Genomic DNA, 14284 nt, shown 5'->3' with positions numbered 1-14284 from the left:
GCAAATGAAAATCATTCGTCTCTAAGCCGCGGTCTAAATGATTTAAATCCAAACATGCAATTCGGCTGCAACAGAAGTTCTTGTTCAAACCAACGAGAATTGTTTCCCCAAAACTTTCTCGGATACAGTCTAATAAAGATATTCCAGAGAATACTTAGCATGGAATTGGCGTACAATAGTCACGAAATATTGGCCTTTGGGATGAATTTAGCATTTTTACTGAGTCTATCGTGTCATTTATGGCGAGTTTTTTGAGATTAAATCCCAGCGTATAGTATCCGAAAATCGGCTTTGTGTTTAAGACGCGTTTTTTTCAACCGATGGAAACAAAAATTTGGCACAAAACTACACTTGTGATCACAAAATGCCATGCCAAATCCGATGTATTTAAGTCCTTCTGTTTTTCAGTTAATCGCGTGTATGTGTTTCTGAAAATCTAGAGCTATAGACGGTCAACGCTTTGTCGGATTTATCTAACTTTCATACCCTTCTACGCTGTAGACATTAATTCTGTATATTCGTTTGCAGTTATGGGTTAACTTATATTCGAACTGCCAAACAGACTTCCTCCGGAGTTTGTTCAAATTTTGGTTAGAAATCTACCAAATTTCATTCATCTAGCTGAAAGCTGTATTGAGTTATCTTTATCTAAAGTAAAAATGGATTGTATGGTTTGAATGAAATTGAGATTGCTGGAATCCCAAGCAACGAGCTGGCTGACCAGCATGCCAAAACTGCAACTTTGGAAGATGAATATTTCGATATTCTTTTTTCATATTTTTTCCTTAAAAGAAATAAAAAAAGAAACTTGGAAATCTAATTAGGAGCTTTAGTGGAGCAACAAGCCTCATCTTACATCATTGGTGGCAATACTCCCCGAAGAAGGTATCAAAAATCTGATCACCGATATGATAGACAGACAGACAAATGCCTGATATTCTCTCTGATTATGTTGAAATGTAATCATGTTTGTATAGAACTTTTAGTAATCCATTCATTTTATTTCCTGTATAGTTTATCATAACTTGAAAGAGAAAATAAAGAGAAATGCCCCCTCGTATTTTATAATTACAAAAAAAAAAAAAAAAATCTTGGTCTACAAGTATTGATTTTTTACGCTGTTGTAATTCGTCTTGCCACAAAATATTAATCAAAATTTTCATCGCTATGATCTTTCCTATATTTGTATAAATATTGAAATTATTTTAAATAATCCATTTTTAACGTTTTTACTGAAACTTAAAAAAACGAATGTGACTCTGGATTAACTTTATAGTTCAAAAATAAAATCAGTTGTTACTTTGTCACATTTTTCCTTTTTTTATTATTATTATTATTAAGCAATTGCACCATAAAAAGCTGTATCTATTCATTCGGCAGTTCACAATCTTAACGAATCAGGTAAATGACTTTCTTTGACACGGCTAAAAGTAGTTTTGTAATAAAAGTTGAAAATCCATAATCTGTTAGAAATACAGACATGTGAAAAAAAAAAATTACATTTTACTGCTTCTCAAATATTTCATATAAGTATGCAGTTTTTTTTAAAAAAGAAGCAACAATTTTTACGATTGTTTTAAAGTTTTATATGACATTTTTTATATAAAATATACTTTTACATACATTCTTTCACAATGGCGGATTCAGATATTTAAGCTATTCTAAACAATGCACATGAGATGTCCTTCTTTTAATAAGATAGTCGATTTAGTTTCACATTGGAGTACACTTTTAATACGTTACTGATTTATTTTATTCTTTTTTATTTTATTAATTTTATGAATATGCATTTTTTTTATTTATCTGTTATGACCCCAAAATGCCCGGCATCCACATTTATACACAACATTATTGAAGTAAGTTTTCGGTTTTATGTATATATTGCAATACCATATTCTTCCATATGAGTGAAGGCGCAGACACGAGCGTTAATTTTCTATTTTAGGTATTAATCGAGGAGCAAGCTTTCTATTTAAATCTGAGCTAAATTTAAATCTTTATAACGATATGATGTTTTGTTGATTTCTGTAAGGGCTGTCTTTGGATACTTTTCGGCTGTGTTTTGCTACCTGTATTTCGTGATTTCTTGCGGAATAAAGCATCGTTAATTGTTATCGAGTTAATTGAAGGACACCCTTATGCCCTGAACTACATCTTCCTTCCGTAACAATTTTTTATAAGTTTGGTACTAAGGTCTTCATGTACTGTCACTGCAGCCCATTATTTTATCATATTGCATAAGTTTCACTTTTTGCACGAATTATGGGAAATAAAGAACTATGACATCTTTTTGTTTTAATTCCTTATATTTTGTATTTTCTTCCATTTCCGGTATTACTTCTCATTATTCTTGGGGTATTTGTATCACAGCTATTACGAGAGTGTATTGAAAACTTACACTGCCATTTAAAATACATACATGTATCATTTTAATATTTTCAAAATTAACTTAACAGTTAATCTTCAATGAAATTCTGATTTCATGCTAGGGACGCCATGTGGTAGTGAATTTGTGTAATAATGGAATGGAAAAGTAAAAAAATGATGAAACAAAAACTAAGCTATTTTGTATATTGATAAATTCCTTTCAAATACTTCTTATTCACAAATTGCTTACATTTGTTTGCAGGTTTCATTACTTTCATCAACTGTTACAGCGTTAAAATGGCCACCATGATGAATAACGTCTTCACTGTTGCCAAACTACTTGCCATAGCTATTGTGGTTTCAGTCGGAGTGTACATGCTTTCTCAGGGTAAGTCTTTTCTTCGCTTAGAACTCGCCTAACCATAGCAATCACAAGGGATATATATTTAAAATGAAAATGTACGCTGTTAATATTATATTTTCATTTCTTTAGGACATTATCAGCACCTGACCACAGGTTTCGAAGGTACAACGACGTCTTTCTCCGAACTGGCTAACGCGTTTTATTTTGGCCTGTGGGCATATGATGGTTGGTACGTATATGTTTATCATATCACCGTCACAACAGTTAGCGAATGTTTACGATATCTCAAAATGATTTTCCTTTTTTAGGAATAACTTGAATTTTGTGACTGAAGAACTTATCAACCCACACGTGTAAGTTTCTTATCTGTTTTAAAACTCGATGCACTATTATGATTTTTGTGGTGTAAAATATTTACTTTTTATTAATTTTTCTACAGATTGCTTAACGAGACACAAATTGAAGAATTTAAGCGATTAGTTTAATAGCGAACATGCCTGATTAATGTTGTCCTTCATTCTTAAAGCTATGAATTTAGAAGTAAATTCAACAATATTACTTATAGTGATATCACTCAAAATTAATGTTTGGCATACGTTTGATAATTTTTAGCAGACGATTGATAATTTTTAGCATACGATTGATAATTTTTAGCATACGATTGATCATGTTTGGCATTCTATCGATCATGTTTGGCATTCTATCGATCATGTTTGGCATTCTATCGATCATGTTTGGCATTCTATCGATCATGTTTGGCATTCTATCGATCATGTTTGGCATTCTATCGATCATGTTTGGCATTCTATCGATCATGTTTGGCATTCTATCGATCATGTTTGGCATTCTATCGATCATGTTTGGCATTCTATCGATGATGTTTGGCATATGATCGAATGGAATCGAAACGTAGAGCAGTTAACGGACAGAAATTCTTATCCTGATTTCGAAAAAATTATTATCCTTAAATACGCCTTTCTTAAGTAAACTGTAAATTATTTAATTAAATTTGCAATACAACCGATTAGCTTAATAAATTTTAATGTACCCCCCCCCGTAACTCGAATAATATTAGAGCGCTACTCTCGTTCTCTCTACTCTACTGATTGCCTAACATTTGTTTTGCCACCCTAGACACAGCATCTGCTGTCCAATGTTTGATTATAATGAAAAATATCCTTGCAGCTTGGCAAATATCCTTAACAACGTCTAACATTCTGTTCAGCAGAAAAATCTGATTTTATTTCATGCAATCGCCAAAAGCATTGCGTCAACCACCCCTATAAAATCCATTTCGTTAGAAATTAATTTTCATGCTCTCTTGTATATATGGACGGCTATTACATTTGTTCAATAATAATGCAACTATGACCAAACATTTGCATTATTTGCTTCAATGGTTATTTCATTCTAACAGTTTGTAATCAGGATAAAATTTTGTATACAATGTGTATACACAGTCTAAAAGGTCTGTGCCATTGCGGAATTACTTTGTTGGTTTGAATGCACGTATAAGCAATTATATTTCTAAAAAAAATTCAATATTCTAGATAAGAAAAAATAATTTGGGATTACAGCTATTTCTCAAATATGCATTCCTTCATCGACTAATTTCATTTGTACAATATAAATAAATTATTGTATGAATTCTCATTATTTTGAATTATTTTTTTGAATTCCGCTTTGTTATTTTTAAGGTCTTTAAATTCTTCAATCTCTCTCTCTCGGGAAAAAAAATCTGCAATAGAATTTTTTTTTTTTTTGTTAGTCGAAAATGTTTATCTTTTTCATTCTGTCATCTGTATGATATTTATTTTTAATATTTTGCGTCACTACATATAATCTTATTAAACTAAAATAATTTTGTATTTAATTAAACTACATTTAAAATTTTAAACTAAAATAAGATAATCAAATTTAACAAATATTTCAGAGGCAAAATAAAAGTTTTTACAGTTCGCTATTTTATTTTTCATAAAAAAATAAAATTGCATCATAGTATTGCATTTTTTTTTACTTCAATCCGAAAATACAAAAATAATTTACTTTTGCGGCATAAATAAAAAAAAAAAGTATCAAATTCATTTAATTTAATAATATATGCTAATAAAATTTCATAAAGTGGGAAATGTCACTAAAGAATTAATATATATTGCATTTAAAATTTAGTATTTAACTTAGTGAAGAGATCTAAAAGTAAACTTTCTGAATCAAATGTTTTAATTATTCCAGTTGCAACCTTTTTGCTTTAGAAGCTACATTCCCTAATTCAGCGGAAACTTTTTCTTTATGGAAATGAAGCAAATTGACCTCATTTTATATGCTTCAGTTACTAGCTTAATTATTCTTTCAATATATTTATTGAAAAAAAGATATCTTCTAATAAATTATTAATGAAACCAGTCTATTATTTTAATGAATATCGCTTATTCTAATTAAAATCAATTAAGGTCATATTTGAAGGTTATTACTCACTGTATCTTTTTTAATTAATTGTTTGACTGCTTGACCTTTCGATAAAGAATTCGGACGGAATTATTTATTAGAGTTGTTTAGGTATTCTGAATATAATTTTTTATTTATTTATTTTTAATAATTTGGTTTAAGAAACCTTAAAACACTTGATTTTGCCATTGACCTCTGAATGTAGCAACCTTACCTGACAGTGTTTTGATTGATTAAAGTTGAATTGCGCTTTTAATTAAATTAAATAATAATTTGAGTATTTTGTATTTTAGATAAAAAACGATAACTGTCATAAAAGTAAATGTCATTAAAAACCACAAATGATGAAAAACACGCACACATTTTTTTTTTTTTTTTGTAATAATATTTTCTGAATACATTTGGACATTTCATTTCAGATATGAACTATTCAATCGATGTAATAACTAATTCACAAAAATGAAATTAATTTTTTTCTCGTTATATTTTTAACTACATGTAACTTTCATATTTTAATATGTGCCAACGATAAAATTCCGATGTATTACTCATTATCAGTTCGATGGGATGTGTTTGCGTGCGCAAACTAAGATTTTGCTTTAATTGCACGAGTTGATAATTTGTAATTAAAAGGAAAGAATATGTCCAAGACAAGGATAAAATGAAGTTGATTTTTAAAACGTTATATGTAAATATCAAATTTATTCTTTTTGTAAAGGCTAAAAATATAATTCGTTGTTTCATTGAAGGTAACACCGTTAATTTATGTTCCCATAGAAATCTGCCCAGATCTATTCTGATTGGGATTCCATTAGTGACTCTTTGCTACGTACTGACCAACATTTCTTATTTGACCGTGCTGTCCCCTGCCGAATTGCTGGCTTCAGATGCCGTTGCTGTCGTAAGTATGGAACTATCATTTTTGTTGAAATGTAATAGCAGTTTTGATAATAACTAAATCGCAAATTGTGGTATCCATTCTCTCGAATACTCGTATTTATTATGAGCAGTAAATAAAAATGTAGTATTAACCCTTTAAAGGACCATTTTTTTCTAGTCATATTATATTTTTAGGTTTGAAATTAGAATAAGAAAAGGGATTCATTTAGCTTATTAGATAAATTTAATTTGATTAATTAATAATTAAGTAACAAATCAAGACACATCATTTTGTGTAAGATAAAGAACTGAAGTATCTTAGATTTTGTTTTACTAAAAAAATTTGTCAGAACTTATGCCAACATACATAATTTCATACAAAGATTGATAAATTTGGTGGGAAACCCTAGAAAGGGTTAAAGTAATGTAAGAGTAGAAAAAAAATCCACGTCGATATTTTGATTAATTTTCAAGTTTCAGACACTTCACCGAAAACATACATTTTTACAATTATGCTGTTTGTTTAGCTGCGATCACATTAACTCCAACAACGTATTCAGCTAGAGAAATGAAATTTGGCGTGTAGACTTAATACTAAATTTATAGATTTATATTAAAATTTGTACGAAATCCATGATGTCCGTATGTATGTGAATTCTATTACTCTAAATGCAAAGAGCTATTTGGATGAAATTTGGTATGCAGATTTGTAGATGTATATTAAATCTTTTTTCAGATCTGTCAAAGGGGAAACTGTTTGGTGGCCTATCTATTCACGTGTATGTGAATGCTATGACTTAGATTTTTAAAAAAATTAAAAAATAGAATTTGATTTTTAGCTGAAATTGTAGATTTTTGTCAGATTTGGATCCAATCGGTAGAAAAGACATCCAAGATATAAAATAAGTTTTCTTCATTTTGTTTTGAAGTACAAACCAAACCACACCATACTGCGTCACTGCACGCGAAATGCGGAGGGGGGGGGGATCATTCGCGTGTTTATTGGCTGTGGTGACCGTCGAAAGTTGTTTTCATCATTGCACTACAAGAAATTTTTTGTATGCTTAAGAGATACAAAAAAGGACAAGAAGAAGAATAGAAATGAAGTTGTGGATAATCTAAGTATATAAGAAAATACAGGGAGAACCTTTCTGCTGGTTTCATTTGATCCATTACTCGCTTTTTGCCAATTGAATACTATATCAACTCTTTAATGTTTCTCTAAGATATCATTTCGATTTAAAGCAGGCTTTAGTAGTTTAATTATTCTATGCCCTGTGTAAAATTTCTATGTATCTAAAAAATAACCTCTAAAAAACAATCTGAAGTAAAAAGAAAAGTGCAGGATATAATCTGTAGAATGTGTTTAAGTGAAAGCTTGCAATGAAGTATGGAGTTCATCCTTTAAAAGTGTTCTATTACTTGCCACTGTATTCTATATCAAAAACTGATAGAAATCGTATATGATATTAAAAAATTACCACTTACATTTTTTCAAACATTTTTAATCATTCTAGATTTTTTTAAATATAATGTTAAACGCTTTGTCTGTAGATTAGATGTTACAGAAAGTGTTACCCACATAACATTGTGATTTAGCAATTTCAAATAAAAATTGTAATGGAAAATTAAAATCGATATGAATTAAACTCAAATCTTCAGATTGTTTAATCATCATTTGTATTTCTAATATTGAAAAAAAAATTTAAGTTTATGTAATAGACTGAATGATACCAACGGGGAGCTATTTTGATTTCAACGAGCAATCAACGATCTTGATTTTGATATTGGAAACAGAACGAAAAATACTGGCTGCTAGAGTTGCTTTGTTCCAAATAATGTATTGATGTCACTCTTTCTTAAGGTCACAATTCGAATATGCCTATTTTTAGGAAATAGATAGCATTTTTCATTCAATCTCTCCATATGTTTACTAATCTATATCATGCGAGCACCCAGCAAATAATTTTTAGCGCATGAAGTTAAAAATGAATTGGTATGAGTTCATTAATTCATTTTTCTCTATCCTTTAATAATTTATTTTTGTACTATATAGACGGATGGAAGTTTCAAAATGCGAAATAAGGTTTTTAATTTTTCTTGACATTGGTGCTGCAGCATTCTAATTATATATTTATTCTGGTATGCTTCTTTGTTTTTTTTTCTTCTAAATTAAGAACATCTAATAACATGGGTTATGCATTTCTGAATTTCAATCCAAAATTGAAGATTAATGAAGGCTAAGTTTTCTTTATATTTTTATCTTCACGCTTTTTCAGTGTAATCCTAAATATAACTTTTAGTTCTGTCATATTAAAACAGTTTTTATTAATAAAATCTCACGTTCACAATACGACCATTTATTTCTGCATTTAGTTTTCATAATACTCTTAATATTAACATCACGAACAGAAATACAGATGGAGATAAAGTTGTCAGATCATATAAACAAATTTTGGAATAACTCTAAAAGAAAAATTAAAAAGCAGACAATTTATAATTTTCATTAAAAACACATTTAATTGTCTTCATATATAATCAACCGTAAAAATAAACTCAGTTTTTTTTTCTTGCCAAAATTGAATTTCCAAAAATAACTTATAAGCCTTCTTTCTTCTATTCTTAGAATGATAATTCTTATTTGTACAAAGTGTGAGGATACGAAGTCTGAATTCATGTCTCACCTTGGAAAACTATTCAGTTAAAAAGAGAAAGAGTTAAAAAAAAAATGTGCTTGGAGCCATCTGTTTATCTTTCTTCCTGTAAAAAAATCCTCTGTGTTTTGTCTAAAGTTGTAAGAGAAAGATCTTCACAAAGTTTTTTTATCGATCAAAAGTTGTTGTTTTTTTTTTTTTTTTTCTTAGTCGTGTAAAGAATTTGTCATGACCTTACAAACTTAAATCAGGAGAAAAACAAGGATGTGGTTAATACAGAGAGGATTTTTTTTTTTTTTTTTTTTTTTTTGCGAGATTTTTACTTCCTCCAAGATTTCGTTTGAAAATTTATTTCGCATTTTAAGTATGATAACTAAAAACACGAAAATTCCAAGTAAGAAATAATGTATAGCATAAATTCATTTAGTATTTTTTTGTGGATTTTCATAAAATACTTTAAATTAAAATATTTATTTATTTATTTTTTTTTTTTTTTTTTTTTTTTTTTGAAGACATTTTGTAGGAGCATCTGTTACCACAACTCTTTCTGACACTAAAATTGTTCAGAGCGATCCTATTTAAGATAAAGACTTTTCGGTTTAGAAAGTTCATTTTGGATATGAATTGAACAACACGTACCTTCTGTTTATTGCAAAATTATGTATATTTTCTGTGAACAGCGAGGAAAGTGCATTAATGGAAATTGGATATCCATGTTCTTTAATCGATCTGTCTAGGAAATAGAATTTCAATCTCCGAAATAAAATGCACTTTTTAAGAATTTCTATTTCGAAATCAGTAGTATGTGATTACGTTAAAAGGTCGATTTTTTTCCGAAATTGTGAATTTTTTTTAAATTTAATTTTTTTAATGTTTGAACAGGTTCCTTTTTTTAATAAAATCGTTAGAATTTTGTTTCTAATACCATTTTTGGGGAAGTAGCAATGATTTTTATATCTACATTTATACTTTTATGCTATTATAATATATCTTTTATTTTCTCAAATTCTAATTTTTGATAGAATTTTCTGAAGAAAAACCTCATAAATTAAAATTGAATGCCTATATTTTGTTCAAATTTGTATAATAATTTCTTAATATGTTCTACAGTTCCTGAACGACAGAATAAGTAATCTATTCATTTAGAAATATTTTGTTGTTGCTTTAATGTTTCACAATGTGAAAAAAACAGCCCATGAACATTTCTTGTTATTTATTAGTCGAAGACCAATATTTAAAGAATAGATTAAAAAAACAGCCTATTTTTTTAATTCTGTAACTAGATAATATATTTCTTAAGTTATCGTCAAAATTCTAAGTAAATCATTCGAAAAACCACCAAATTAGAAGATTTTCGATGTATCTCTTTTTAGTTAAAAAAAAAAAAAAAAAGGACCCTTTTTTACAATTTTTTTTTTAAAAATTTACCTTTTTCATGCAAGTATTCAAAAATACTTATTAAAAAAATTCACTCTGGACGTAGTCACATATTAAATCACAGTACCATGAGTATACTGCTTGATACTTTTCATTGTAAATAAAAGGTTGCACTGTAAAATTCTATATGAAAAAAACAACATAATATGCTTTAAATACAGAATAATAAAATATTAATTTTTAAACATATTAAAGCAAATTACGATATTATAACGCCTTATAAGCTAAGTTGTGCTTTTTTTTTTTTCATTTATTGAACTTTTTGTGTGCTTTTTTTACGAACAAAAAGAATAAATGTAAATATTTTTTATAAACTAGGTTTTCATTTTTCCTATTTCCATTCTGTATTACTACGATTTTTATGCTACATTTCTCTTATCTTCTAAGTAAAGAAGCCAAAAAAAAAAAAATACAAGGCACAAAATGGATCATTGAATCAAAGAAAGCATAAGCATGAGACAAGAATCTCAAATCACGATATTATCGGGGGGAAAAAAATCTTAAGTGTATTTTTTTTTTGTTGTTGTTGTTGTTGTTAAGTGGACTTCGAACTTTCTGGAAACAAACAACTTATTCTTCTGAATTTTTGTTTAATAAATAATGCTATTAAGAGTCCTTTCAAACAACTATTTAAAAGAGTGCTTCGTGAAGTAATAGCTTTTATAAAACAGTTTTTCTTCCGCTCTGTAAGAGTTTTTTTTTAAAGACTATATTGATGTTACATTATTAAAATAATGCTTCCTTTGTATTTTTTCCACTAAAGCTTGTGTATAAACCAGGGAAATTTTTTACCTGCTTATAGCGATCTGGTATTTTATCATCCTTTTGAAAGTCGGCCTCACTTGAGCTGAAAAATTTAAAGTAAATAATTTACTAAATGATGCACATTAATCTTTATGTATTAAAAATAACGCAGAGAAAGTCATACATAAAATAAAGTTTTGAAATAACTGTTTTTGCCAAAATATTTTAAAAAACTTTAATCTTTATAAAAGCCATTGTACTCTTATTCTTTAAGATAAAAAAAAAAGAAATACTATCAACTTTTCAAAGTTCAAGCGTTAATTAAATATTCAATTCGTGAAAAATTAATTGAAATTATGTTGTTTTTGTGCAATAACTTCTGAGCAAATTATTTTACTAGAAATATTTTAATATCGTTAAATTCAAAATTTTACCTTTTTAGTGGTTTCTTTAATAATTTTCTTTTAAATTTAACGCAGACGATTTTGAGATAAAATCTGATTTACTTTTACATTACTTTTTTTGAAATTTATTTGTTCATTGGTTTAAAGCAGTTATTTAACAGTATCTAAAAGATCAGAATGAATTGATATATTCTTCATTAATAAGCGATTATAAGTGATTATAATCGCTTATTAATGTGATGGCAGTTAACCAAGTGGTATGATGTAATAAGATGATTTTGTGTATAATGTAATTTATACAAGATTAGTTTTTACTTAAAAATATTCTGCCTAAGAACATTTAAATTCCGAGCAACGCCGGAATCAAATAGATTGAAAATAAAGTATTTTGACACACACATATACGCCCAAAACTTATTATTTTGTATGAAAAACGCCAGCATTTTGCAAGTGCAGAAATCTTCTGTTAATTAAATCGTATTTTTATGGGGAAATTTTCTACTGTAAAAAAAAACATACCATTAGACATGTTAGTTAATGTGCCCTCCTTTTTTTTTTTTTTTTTTGCTCATCGAATTATCCTGCGAGTAGTTGGGAGTTTATTGTAATAATATTCTAATGCACTATCATTATATGTAATTACTATTGACTCTATAACCGAAGTCATTAATTTGTTGTATTGTATGCTAAATCGTGTCCCATATAAAGTGGATTAACTTTTTCGGAATAAATAAAGTAATGTCGAAGGATAGTAAAAAATATGGATCAATCAAAACTCCATTTTAGAAATTAATCATATTTATAAGTAGCTATTGATCATATTCTCTTGCTTTCAGTGCTTCCGCAAAGTAATGTGGACATGATGGATTAAAATGATTGCTTCATTCTTCTAAAATGATTTATTAATTTATTTTACGAATTGGGCGGAAAATTATTATTTTACACGAAGATTCGATAATGAAGTAAAAAGTGTTGGAGAAGACCTCATTTTAGTCATTTGAAACATTCCAAGAATTAGTTTGCCATATTCTTCTACTGAAAAAATTCGAGAAAAAATTTAACTTTCAAAGATTTTCCCCCTTTGAAGAAAGCTCAGTTCTATTTATTCTAAATTATCATCTCGTGACATTTACTTAAAAATTAGGAGTCCTCCGTCTCAAAAAGAATCATTTCTTGCAGAAATAATAAATAATGGAGTTAATGTATATTTGCGTAATACACATTACTTACACCGCACCAATTTAATTGTGGAATCCATTACATAGCTTGTAAACTGTAAAGTACCACAGTGCAGCATAATATAATGTGCTGCTAAATGGCAAGTGAAATTTACATTTATTATATGACTGCAATATCATGTAATTAGATTTATGTTAACAAGGTCGTTTTCCGATTGGTTATTCCGATCTACAAAACTACAACTGATATTTCCGATTCAACAAAATCTTTTTTAGAATTTCGCAATTTATTAATTTTTATTTTCATTTTTTTTATTCGATACTGAAGAAATTTTCGAAAACCGCCTTGCTGAAAATTTCTGCAAAACTCATTATTTCCGATTTTTATATTTGTTTTTATGTAATAAAATAAATATATCTTCAGAAAAAACGTGTCATCCAATTAAAGATTTAGTCTCTGGTCAATTGAACTGGCTGCAGTGGCGTTTATCAGAGAGAAAAAAGTTATTTCCATTATCTTAGCAAGATCTGGAAAGATAACTCAACTCAATTAAGTCAGTGGAACTCTTATTTTCCAGCTCGCCGCGCAAACGTTTCAAACACTCTCAGAAGAGCTATATTTCCGGTTTTCCTTTAATAACTTGTTGGGGGTTGTTCTAAATTTAACACTCCTGGTTCTACGAAACTAATGTCGTGTATGGCGATTACAGACACATATCCAGCAATTACTTGAAAGAAAATGATAGTGGTTATTTCAGTATCATTTCTATCTGGCAGCCGATAACTTGTTTCTCATGTGCGATACCGTATTTTGAAGAATAGGAACGCCCACTGCTTATAGCATTTGTCAAATTATACCTTGCTTTGTGTGTATAAAAAGGAAAACTCGATTATTAAGAAGCGCAAAAGGTTTCCTTGTAGAGTGTAGACGCCGAAGTGTTGTCTTTTATTAGACGGAAAAAGAAACTACAGGAAATAACTGAACGAGTTGGAAGATTATACCTAATAGTCTGTGCTACTGTTATTTTTCAGGTAAAAGAAAAGCACTGAATAAAGGGTTCGGTCCTCCCCCGAACTTTTTCTCACATTCTCTAATAAAAGCATTACCCCCCCCCACACACACACATACACACATACAAAAAAAATATGGCTGTGGTAAAACAGAGAACGTCATGTCATTGGCGTTCTATTGTTTTACGATATATTAAACCTTGGCGTGATTTTAGCGTTATACTAAATCTATCTTGTGAACCTTGACGTGTTTTTTAACGGTTAATCTCTGGCATGAGATTAATGATATCCGAGAATCAAATTTAGGTTTTAGACACTTTTTCCATCCGATTAAAACCAAAATCTGCACAGAATTAAAATTGTAGTCTCAAAATCACTTACCAAATTTCAGTAAATCATTGCGTTTTTTGTTAGTTATAGCGTTTACAGGCTTCTGAAAGTGCAGATCAGCAGACTGTCAGTCCCTTGTTGGATTTGTCTGAAAATTTAATAGATAACATCTATAGTGTGCTATAGATGTTGAATCTGTGTACCGAATTTTATACATCTTACTCTTCTCTTAATTTTGTAATTATCTTTTTAACTTATATTCGAATAGCCGGACAGACGGACTTCCTCTGAAAGATTTCTATTAAATTTTGCTCCAAATTTGATAGAAAATGTACAGATTTTGTGTAACTACCGCATACCAAAATTCATTCGTCTAGCTAAAAGCGTTTTTAAGTTGTTTTGTTCATAGACTGGCAGATAATTTTTAAAAATGCGTTTTCCGAACTCAGTGAGGTTTTAAAACGTGGAGAT

General features: G+C 28.9%; 1 protein-coding gene across 1 annotated transcript in view; it reads left to right on the top strand.

Annotated features, from left to right (window-relative positions):
• The window catches only part of LOC129964060 (b(0,+)-type amino acid transporter 1-like), an 88345-nt gene that overhangs the window by 58728 nt on the left and 15333 nt on the right, over positions 1–14284 (top strand). The window contains exons 5-8 of the mRNA XM_056078733.1: positions 2630–2755; positions 2861–2960; positions 3040–3084; positions 5954–6077. Coding sequence (XP_055934708.1) covers positions 2630–2755; positions 2861–2960; positions 3040–3084; positions 5954–6077 — 395 coding nt within the window. The remainder of the gene's footprint in view (positions 1–2629; positions 2756–2860; positions 2961–3039; positions 3085–5953; positions 6078–14284) is intronic.

This window comes from Argiope bruennichi, chromosome 3, assembly GCF_947563725.1.
Source record: "Argiope bruennichi chromosome 3, qqArgBrue1.1, whole genome shotgun sequence".
Lineage (NCBI taxonomy): Eukaryota > Metazoa > Arthropoda > Arachnida > Araneae > Araneidae > Argiope > Argiope bruennichi.
The sequence above is the reverse complement of the archived record's forward strand: the minus strand, read 5'-3'. Positions and strand labels throughout refer to the sequence as shown.